Source organism: Syngnathus scovelli, chromosome 1 (assembly GCF_024217435.2).
Source record: "Syngnathus scovelli strain Florida chromosome 1, RoL_Ssco_1.2, whole genome shotgun sequence".
NCBI lineage: Eukaryota > Metazoa > Chordata > Actinopteri > Syngnathiformes > Syngnathidae > Syngnathus > Syngnathus scovelli.
Genome location: NC_090847.1, coordinates 10,356,425 through 10,367,921, shown reverse-complemented (window position 1 = coordinate 10,367,921; position 11,497 = coordinate 10,356,425). Strand labels below are relative to the sequence as shown.

At 45.5% G+C, this 11,497-nt stretch overlaps 1 protein-coding gene across 5 annotated transcripts in view; it reads left to right on the top strand.

Annotated features, from left to right (window-relative positions):
* The first annotated feature begins 5,418 nt into the window (after positions 1–5,418).
* pcdh19 (protocadherin 19) overlaps positions 5,419–11,497 on the top strand; it is a 58,404-nt gene continuing 52,325 nt past the window's right edge. Inside the window, exons 1-3 of one of the 5 annotated variants that reach the window (XM_049747181.2) lie at positions 5,421–6,153; positions 6,244–8,403; positions 10,735–11,080. In XM_049747181.2, coding sequence (XP_049603138.1) covers positions 6,272–8,403; positions 10,735–11,080 — 2,478 coding nt within the window. In that variant the 5' untranslated portion in view covers positions 5,421–6,153; positions 6,244–6,271. Of the gene's footprint in view, positions 8,404–10,734; positions 11,081–11,497 lie in introns of all 5 variants that reach the window. The other 4 variants (XM_049747336.2, XM_049747425.2, XM_049747251.2 and 1 more) reach the window with 4 other exon arrangements.

Here is an 11,497-nt window from a genome sequence, read left to right as displayed (position 1 = left end):
TTTGCCTTGTACTGCCCCATGCTGTCGACTGAAAACGTCATCACGGTCCCTTTGGGCTCAGCTTGCGACCAACCTCTGAAATCATGTGAGCCATGATTGGTCGTTACCTGAGCTCTTTGGCACTGTGATGTCATTTTTAGTCACTCCATCAGAAAGATAAAAATGGGTGAATTTTGCTGTAACATCTTATTGTGATGAACGTTTTTGATGCGACTTCCCCTTCAAGGTGGCAGATGAGCTGAAACCTATTACAGCTGACTTTGTGCGAGAGGAGGATACACTCGTGCCTGTTCGATGCCCCTTGCCCCGGTGCCAAGTTCCATTGCCAGACGGGCCACGGGGGTGATAACACCAGCATCTGTCACACAGGCTCAGCTATTCCATCCCAAGAAAGCTTCAGGGACAAGTCAGCAGCCACGTGTGCCATTCCTCGGCAGGAGAGCAGAAAGAAATATGCAATATGAGATAAAATTCTGTGTGTACTTTCAGCTGCAACAGTTCAAGCTTTCTGCCACAAGTGCTTCAAATAGCTTCAAACACCATGCAAACTTGTGAAATTCCCATGGACTTCAATAGCCTCATGCTGCCTGTTGCCTTCAAGTTAAAGAACAAACCTTGAAGTGCACACAGCACCATGCGGCATATGTGTGTCAAGAAACGCAATTAATTATTCACTTCCGGTTATGTCAGCCTGTGTTTTACTTTTCCCCAGTCTACTGTCGGACAATAACGTGGATTTGGATGTTTCACTCGTTGCTGTGCATGATCTCATTATCACTAACAAATCAATGCAATACCCGTCAGGAATGAGTTGAGCAACGGTGACCAAATGCAACTTGAACCAGGATTTATTGAAGGGAAAGAGAGTTGGAAGGGAGGCAGGTGGGGAACCGACGACACAGACGGGAGAGAGACTCACGGCCAGCAAACAAACAGACAGACCGACCGACCGACGGACAGAAGTCCACTTGGACAAGGATAAAATTCTGACCGTGAGCCTCCAGACAGACCGGGGGAAAACCAGACGACAGGAACAGGAACACTGGGCGCGGACAGGGACGGAACACAACAGTAGACACCGACGGGGAGAAACACACGGGCAGGGCTTAAATACACAGGGCAACAAGAGGAAGCAGGTGATAGACATTACGGTAACAAAAGGGGTGTGGCCGAGGGAAGTGCAGGCCTAGCGTGCTCTGGCATTGGCGTGACAATACCATGACAGCCACACATTTGACATGATTCCATATTTTGTTTTGAGTCATTTTCGTCGCTTAAAGTCAGACAACATTAAAAAAAGTAAATAATGAACATTGAACTTTGGCCACCGTAAGAACATATTAATTGTCCAAGTAACGAATAGCTAACTGCAAAACAAAGTCTTTATAACAGTACAACAATAACCTTGATGATATGGTGTGTGCTTGGGAGATGAGCTTCTTCACCGAGTGACAAAATGCAGTTACCTGCTTCTTCCTCAGCTTGTATACCACCCATCAACCTCCTCTTACTTTCTGATGTACATACTGCGCCCCATAATGTATTGTATTCATGTTATGGCCATGTTGCACCAAGCCACCAGGAAATGCATCGTAGTACTGCTTCTATGGTGGTTTACCCATTTTTCATTCTCACCTTCACTGGCACCCTCTTGGTTTGTGGTAACATAATACAATTTTTGGGATGTCTGAGGAAACCTGAGTACCAGGAGAAAACCAGCGCGAGCACAACTATATGCCAACTCAACACAACTTGGAATTGTGAAGCAGACGTGCTAACTACAAAGTACTCGACCAGTGTGCTTGGAATAGAAATGATCAATATAAATAATACAGTATGGAAATGAATTAAAAGATGAGCAAATGCTTTCAACAACAGTGACTGGAAATCAAATGGTGGCGCTGGAGTCAGTGTGACACCACTCCCTCCCTGCATACCATTTTAACACCTCGACTGTGCTCCAATCAATAATGTCCACAAAAGGCACGTCAACAGAAGGAAGTATATACCGAGCTAGATTGTAGCTCATAAATGAAATATGCCACCGCTCTCTCTGCGAGAAGAGAAACGCATTGTGGCTAAATTATTGCGCTAGTTTATGTTTGAGTCTGCTGCTCCGGGCGAGACTGCTGCCTTTTTTCTTCTTTTTTTTTTCTTTCCAGACTGCACTCCACTGCGGGGGTAAATATATCTGCAACATTTTGATCCACCTCATGCATCGAAGCAGCTCAAATTGGGTAGAAACCTACAGACCACAGCTTGGCCCTGTGGACAATTAACTCTCTGATACATTGGTTAGGGAGCACTCAGCCTTTCACCCAGCCTTTGCCAGGAATAAAGTTTGGGCAAAACACAGAAGAAAAAAAAATGACCTATCCATGAGTAAATGCAATGGAGTGCAAGAAATCAGATTTCTGTCACAACCTTTATTTCCGGATGCGACAGAAATGAGTGCTGATGCCGAAGTGCGGTAACGTTATTGTCAATCATTCAAAGGAAAGAGATGATTGACAATAAATGAAAATGTGTTTATTTTTAGTTAGGCTTAATTATACACCTCAAAACCATTGCAAGTATTGCATTCAGCCTTAGAGTTTTACTACACTGTATCAATTTGAGTGTTGAATTGACCACCCATCCATAAATTTTTCATACCACTTGCAAAAGGCAGACTACACCCTTGATTGGTCACCAGTCAATCACAGGCCACGTACTATATAGAGACAAACAAACATTCACACCATCAATGTGGGAACTGAATCCATGATGCATACAATTCAGGCGAGTAAATCACTTTGCCACAAGTGATGAGATGTGATCATCTAAAATTACTAAATGGCAAAGCCGAAATCTTAGCTACCACGTCACAGCCTCCACGTACAATCAAAACACATCCTGACAGTCTAACATCATTTATCTGTGTATCATAACCTGTCTGGATATGGAAGAGATTCAATACTTTGCCCATAAGAGGAATAAGGATAATGTGTAACCTCTGTATGTTTTGTCAACTGGATGGACCTCTTGAGACAGGAAATGTTATAACGAACATTCATGTCAACTTTCGGGTCAATTGGTTGTAATATTTTCTGGCAACATTATATCAGCCAGTTGCAGCCCTTAGAGACGATTCTGTGATAAAGGGCTTTATGAATAAATTTGACTTGACTTAAGGTACGGAATTCCATACTTGGCTCAGAACCTCCATTGTGGCATTTGCATGTTCTCCCCATTCTTGCATGGGTTTACTCTGCCTTCCTCTCACATTCTAAAAACATGCAACAAGGCTGTAAATGGTCCACATGTACATGTGAATGGTTATACGAGCTGTAATTAGCTGGAGTCCAGTCCAAGGTGTTTTACGCCTTTTACCAGAAGCCATCTGCGATAGGCTTCAGACCACCCTTGACACTAATGATGGGAAGGATTATGTAAAATGGATGAATGCATGGATGACTTTGCGTAAATTAATGTCCGCATAGAAACATAACTGTCATAATCTTAGCCTTCCTGAAAATGATTGCCATCAGTAAGCCTCAAGAGCCACAGACAAAGGCAATATTTAGAGCAAAAAGCCACTGGGTCAGAGCCATAGACGGCCATCTTAACCATGTCACTGTGCCCCCCTCCTTAAGAAAAATGAACGTCCCCAGCCGCCGCCTACGGTAGTTTAACTTGCTGACGTTAAGAATTTATGAGCTTCAAGATTCCCGCGGCACGCTCTCTCACCTCTTGTGCGAAGGCGACATCTCGAAAAGTGTTACAGAGAAGCAAACAAATTGCTTTTGATACCTGCTTGTTTGTTGAGGTGGCGCAAGAAATGAGACAAATGCTGTATATATATAAACGTATATACCTGTGTGTTTTTGGCAACAAGATGATTTTCAACAGTGTGTTTGCAGCAGAACTGGGCCATTCTTCAAATATTCTTCATGATATATCATATTGTAAATAGGGCTGCAACTAATTATTTTTTATTATCATTTTGCCAATTGATCAATGAATAAGATAAGAAACATGTTTTAATTTATATCTCTCTTTATCCACAAAAATGAAATTATTTCAAATTGACAATGCAGAGTTGTCGAATAATGTGGCTTTTCATATGGTTGTAAATCCACCACACTGAGTCTGAAGTTAATGATGGTGCATCTGTTAGTTTTTTTATTTTGTTTACAATGCGAGATTTCAAAGCCACTTTGTATTTCTGTCATCACCATTGATGAACAATCATTGGCTGTGGCTTAGTCCTCGATCACCTCTTGGACAGCACATTAATTGTGCGCCAACTGTCCAAAGCCATTTCAATATAAAGAGCAAATTGATTGTTCCATTGTTATTTTCCTGGCTTCCAAAGCTGTCTTTTTCTCTCTCTTTCCTCTGCAGAGGGTGAAGTAGCAATGCATGCAGCTGCGGACACTAGGTGTCACCCTTGTGACTTTGAAGACGGTCTGCCTCTGTATAGCGTGCGTGCGTGCGTGCGTGCGTGTGTGGCCTGAAGTGGAACTCGACATTAACCTCTTCAAAGTCAGACTGAAAACGAGACAGCGTTCGTATTTAATGCATGTGATTCTTGCGCTGAATGTGAATTCTTGTTTTTTTTTTTTTTTTTTTTTTTTTTACAATTTACACACCTAGTGCTGGTTTGTAGTGGTTGGTACACCAGCCTAATGAATAGAACACTAATGTTTGTTTGTTTTTCTGGAGGGGGGGGGGGAGGCTTTGTTTAGTTGCTGTGCGGATATAGAAAGTACATAATGAGAAAGTGAACGATTCGAGGACTTCTTTTAACTGCTAACATGCAGAAATTCAAGAAGTCAAATGCAGTTTCACTCATGCAACAAATGAAGCCACATACAATGGAATACAGAAATTTGGGAAGATATCGTAGGTCTTTTTTAGATGTTAAGTGGATGCAATATATTGGCAATATATGTTCACATGACCTCGTTAAAGAATAATTCACATGTCATTGGTTGCAGCGTGTAGTGATGCATCACAAGAACTTCAATATTAATTATTGTAAATTAACGACTCCCTGTCGAAAAGGGAGCATTATTATCATTTTAATGGCAGTTTTTGTTTTGTTTTATTTTTTCAACAAGGTCCTTGCAATTTATGGCTGTCAAGGGACTGTGCAGATATTGTCATAGGTGTCCAGTGAGTGTTTACTTGACAAACAAGTCTCGAGATGGACTGTGTTAGCTAAAGCAATGCTGGAGCAAACATTTTGTAATTGCAAAGAGGAGAGAGGAACAGGTATATCTGCTGGCCATTGTGTATCTTTTTTTTTTTTTTTTTTTGCCCCACCCACAAGCGACTCCGGCCCCGGCTGTGTAACCCCTGATTGGCTGAGGAGGGGACGAGAGAGTGGTGTGTGCGTGTATGCTTGTGTGTAAGGGGGGAGGGGGGGGGGGGTGTACTGCAGGTCCGCATGCACTGAGCGCTCGATCGGCTCGAGTGCTACCGCGAGTCTGGCAGTGTGCGTCAGTGGAGCGAGAGGAGCGCATGTTTTAGTCCGAGTTCCTTTATTTTGGATGGTAGAAGCTGCTGGGTCCTCCAGTGTGCACTCGCTTCCCATCATAGGCGCTACGTTTGTGGGTGCGTTTTCTCTCTTTTTAATCTATAACGGATTTCTTTAATGACGTGGATATTTGGTGCTTTCACCCCTCCAAGTGCTCTGCGGGGGAAAGTGGCATCCGCAACACTTGAGGAGGGGATGTAAGATGTGCTGGAATTAAAAAAGATCTTGGACTTTGCTGATGATGAGACATTCCTGGAGCGGGCGAACAAAATCGGACTTGAACTGTTTATTTTCTTATATTTGAGCAAGGATTTCGAATTGAAGTAAAATATATACAGGAATCAAGGAGGACTTTTGAGCATCATCTCATGGGGGATTTTTAAAATATATACATTTTTATTTTATGGGACTTGCTGCTCACTGGATTCCTCCCACTTTATTTTGGATCAGTTGCACTTTGCTCCTGTGAGACAATTGCTCGGAAAGGACATGCACAGCAGCACTTGGATGAAGACGTGCACGGTCAAATCACTGCAGCCCTCCCGGACACCGTGCGCGGTGCACAGCCCGGCCGTCACCCTTCGCAGCTCAACACCGCAGGAAGGACGACTCCGATAGATGTCAAATGTGTATGCACACGAAATATTTGTCTCGACACTTTTTAAAACACGTGACATGATTTTGGAGGTGGGTGCGTAATCGAATTTTTTTTTATTAAGGTGAACTCAACAAGTTCGGGCGGAGGAAATGGAATTTATACATGTAATTGTGCTGCTGCTCTTGTTTTGGGTCGGCGCCGAAGCTGTCATTAACCTCAAATATGGAATAAACGAGGAGATGAAGCCCGGCTCCGTAATTGGCAACGTGACAAAGGACGCGCTCAAACAAGGATTCCAAATTGCACCGCAGCCGCCCTACTTGCGGGTCATCTCCAATTCGGAGCCGCGCTGGGTGGAACTCAGCCCGGCCGGGATTCTTACCACGCAAATGAAGATCGACCGTGATGTGGTGTGCCGCCAGAACCCCAAGTGCATTATTTCTCTGGAAGTGATGTCCAACTCTATGGAGATTTGCGTCATCAAAGTTGAAATTGAGGATTTGAATGACAACGCGCCCAGGTTCCCCACGAGCCACATTGACATCGAGATCTCAGAAAACGCGTCCCCCGGGACCAGGTTTCCCCTGGAGGGAGCAAGCGATCCAGACTCGGGCGTCTTCGGAGTGCAGTCCTACTCCATAACCCCCAACGAGCTTTTCGGACTGGAGATTAAAACGCGAGGCGACGGCTCCAAAATTGCAGAGCTTGTCGTGCAAAAATCATTAGACAGAGAGACCCAGTCCCACTATACTTACGAGATCAGCGCGGAGGACGGAGGGGAACCACCAAAAATAGGCGCGGTTCAGTTAAACATCAAAGTCATTGATTCCAATGACAACAACCCAGTTTTTGACGAGCCTGTGTACACTGTTAATGTCATGGAGAACTCCCCAATCAATACTCTCGTCATAGATTTGAATGCAACAGATCCAGATGAGGGCACCAACGGAGAGGTCATGTACTCCTTCAACAGTTACGTCACAGAGAAAACAAGGAATGCGTTCAGAATTGATCCCCAGACCGGGATCATCACCGTCAATGGTGTTCTAGATTATGAGACCGCCCAGATATACGAGATCGACGTGCAGGCCAAAGATTTGGGTCCCAACTCTATACCGGCACACTGTAAAGTCACTGTGAATGTGATGGACACCAACGACAACCCGCCGGTCATTAGCCTGTTGTCGCTCAACACAGAGATGGTGGAGGTGAGTGAGAACGCTCAGCGCGGGTACGTCATCGCCTTGGTGCGTGTCTCCGACAAGGATGCAGGGGCCAACGGCAAGGTGCAGTGCCGGCTCCAGGGCAACGTCCCCTTTCGGCTGCAGGAGTACGAGAGCTTCTCCACCATCCTGGTGGACGGTCGGCTGGACCGCGAGCAAAAGGACACGTACAACCTGACCATCCAGGCCGAGGACAGCGGCGTCCCTCCTCTGCGTGCCACCAAGTCGCTGGTGGTCAAAGTGGCAGATGAGAACGACAACCCGCCGCACTTTCTCAAGCCGCATTACCAGGAGATGGTGATGGAGAACAACCTGCCGGGCTCATGTCTGCTGGCCGTTTCGGCAGAGGACCCTGACCTGGGCATGAACGGAACGGTGTCGTACTCCATCGTCCCCGGTGAGATTAAGCACATGGACGTTAACACATATGTGAGTATAAATCCGGCTGGCCGTATTTACTCCATGAGGTCCTTTGACCACGAGTACACAAGGACATTTGACTTTAAAGTCCTTGCCCGCGACAACGGCAACCCGTCTTTGTCAAGCAACGCCACCGTGCGAATCGTGGTGCTGGACGTCAACGACAACACACCCGTCATGACCAGCCCACCTCTGGTGAACGGCACCGCCGAGGTGTCAATCCCAAGGAACGCAGGCGCCGGCTATATGGTGACCCAGGTCAAGGCGGACGACTACGATGAAGGCGAGAACGGCCGCCTCACCTACACAATCTCCGAGGGCGACCGGGCCTTCTTTGAGATCAACCAAGTCAACGGAGAGGTGCACTCCACCCGCATGTTCAGCGAGAACACCAAGTCCACCTACGAGATCACGGTTGTGGCCCGGGATCACGGCAAGCCCTCACTGTCTGCCTCGGCCTACATCGTGGTGTACCTATCGCCGGACTTGAACGCCCAGGAATCTATCGGACCCGTCAACCTGTCCCTCATCTTCATCATTGCCCTCGGCTCCATCGCTGCTATCCTTTTTGTCACCATGATATTTGTGGCGGTCAAGTGCAAGAGGGACAACAAGGAAATCCGGACCTACAACTGCAGGTACTGACCCACTTTAGCGTGTGTATGTATGTGTGTGTGTGTGTGTGTGTGTGTGTGTGTGTGCGTGTGTGTAGGTGTGTGCGTGCGTGTGTGTGCGTGTGTGCGTGCGTGTGTGTGTGTGTGTGTGTGTGTGTGTAAGTGTAGGTGTGTGTGCAGCTTTCTGGGCCTGCAGATTTTTCTTTGCTTTCGTTTGAGGCTGCTTTTGAAATAGAATTAGTCCATCTGAGGATCATTGTTGCTTGTGATTGACTGATTTAATATTTTCTTTGTGACCAATTGTCTCTTAAGTATAAGTGTCATGTTCAATTTGTGGGCATGTTGCCGGACAATTAACGCCCTGCTGGCTCGGTGACAGTCGCAGACATTTCTTATTTAACCGTGGCTGATTTGTGGTTATTAACTTCAATCATCTATGATAATGGCGTTGGTCAGGTTTAGGCCACCTTTAATTTTGGCTTACGTCTTTGACAGGCTAAACAAATCACAAATCATTCCAAACGTGGTGTGGATGAGCTCAAATAAATAGCACTCAAAAGGCAATATTAACGCATTTCCCGGGAAGTGGCACATCAATATTTTTTGCACATCAAATGCTCTGTTTTTGTTCATCAATCTGCAATCAGCCCCGGTGCCACATTAACATTATACATTTACATATAGATTGGATTTAAGACTTCACCTGCAGCCAAAATCATATTTTGCTTCAAATATTACTGGAAGTCAAGTTTGGATGTTTTTCGATAGAGGGCCCATCATCATTCTAAAATCATAGATACTCATTTTATTTGTTGTTGTGCATTGTCTGGTTTAATATACCGGACGCAACATTAGGTTCTTTCAGACATTATATTAGGATTTTTTAAACAAGTGCGTTTCTTTACAAAATGCTCACTGCACATCATCATTATCTATGCTCTCTTATTGGGGATCACCAGATAGTACCTAATTTTATGCCTGCTGAGTGCATATACTGTCACCCTCTTCCTAACAGCTTTGAGAGAGTTAACATTCGACAAAGTGTTTTAAATTGAGGCCTGATTTACTATAGATGGATGCAACTCTGCCAGAAGCTTAATGGAAAGCGTTTTGCAGGTTGAAACGTTCTCCTGCTCATTTAAAAGTCGTGCTCAAAGTATAGATTATACTGTACTACCCACTATAGATTTCAAAATGAACAGCAACCCCCACCCCCACTGGGAGCTATAATGAGCAGTGATGGGATGTGTGCCCTTCTGAGTACCCCTTGACTAAGGGGGAGCAGTTATCTCCAATTGATTGCTTGTTTTTCAGTCAGCCTGCTTGACTCAGACCCCCCCCCCCCCCCCCCTCCCCTTTCTCGATTTGCATTGGGAAGCAATGTAGAGCGGAAGGTAGCATGCTAAATGATAAATGAAAACGAGGTGGGAAACGCTCTGCCTTTTGTTTGCGGCTGACCATTTTCTTTCTTCTAAATCTAGGGAAGTGGGGGGGGGATAGAATGAGGGCGATAGCTCTTTTCAAGATGCAATCTGAGAGAAAAATGAAAGCGAGGGAAAAACAATGCTGCTTCTTAGCCTTCGTGATTGTAGAAGTGTTGGGAGGATCAGAGCTGCATTTTAGTGAAGAAACGGAGGCCAATGGGGGCGACAATCACACAGATATTCCACACACGACTGGAGGAGACTAACTGGCATTTTAACAGTATAAAGCATATGCTCCGCACACTGATGATAGAAATGACTTAAACGTATCGCAAAGAAAACAAAATCACAAATTATCTCCAATAATTCACATGTGGAATGAGCATCTGTTCTACTGTGGAAATCCACAAAACTGTGAAGAATTCTTCATTTCCCAATCCCGGTGAAACCTTTGGTGCTTCTCATTTTCTCTTACAGTATATCAGTGAAAATTGCCTCTTAGAGCGTGTGGAAAACAGAGACCGGCAAAACTAATTTTATTTGCAGCCCCCACCCCCCATTGCGCCATACTCCATATTGCTAGTATGTTTGCTTGATAGTTAAAAAAGTGTGGTTTGTGTGCTTTGCATATGATTGCGTATACCGACCGGTGTTGTTTGTATCTGTGGTGTTTGGCATGTTTGCATACCGTCTGCCTGTTTGTGACATGTCCAATGTTGAGCATGCAAATCCAAACATACAAAAAAAAGGTCAGTTCCTTTTGTGTGTCAGGCTGGGGAGTCCCTTCAGTGGGTCTTGCCACCCCTGGACACAGGCATTTAGCATTTGTTTGACCCCAACATCATCCTAGCTGGCATGACGGTGCGAGCACGTATTTGACTGTGTGCAAATGAAAAGCAAGACAGAGCACTGCTTTATTGAGTCTGTTCAGTTTCTTTTACTTGCGCAGGGTGGCCGAGTACTCCTACGGCAATCAGAAGAAGTCGAGCAAGAAGAAGAAGCTGAACAAGAACGACATCCGCCTGGTCCCACGCGATGTCGAGGAAACAGACAAGATGAACGTGGTGAGTTGCTCGTCACTCACCTCCTCGCTCAACTACTTCGACTACCACCAGCAGAGCCTGCCGCTGGGCTGTAGGCGCTCCGAGAGCACCTTCCTCAACGTGGAGAACCAGAACTCGCGCAATGCCGCACCCAACCACGGCTATCAGCACCCGTTCACCGGGCAAGGCCACCAGCAGCCAGATCTCATCATCAACGGCATGCCGCTGCCAGAGGTGAGAAACTGCGCACAGAGCTCTGGACTATGTTGGGCGATGAGGCAGGAGAGCATCGCTGATCGATGTTGGGTGAACAAACCGGAAAAAGAAAAGCTTTCGTCATTCAAAGTGTCTGAACGATCCATCTGCTATCCGTGGATAGTCTGACTGGGACGGCAAGAGGCTGTTTGACACATTTCAACACATCTCAAGTTGGGGTGATATTTAGCGCTCCATCACAGCAAAGATGGTGCTGTCAGTGAAATGCCTTCCCGTCATTGATGGAAGGTTAGGCTATTTGAAATGTCAAGTGTGACCGTTTGTCAGTACATCTGAGTGAAATGTTCAAGGCCTTTCAAGAGATATTGAAGTTGACTTGAGAAAGAGCATTTTACCAGCGCAACCAGGATGCTGGATGACAGAAATGTTTTGCCC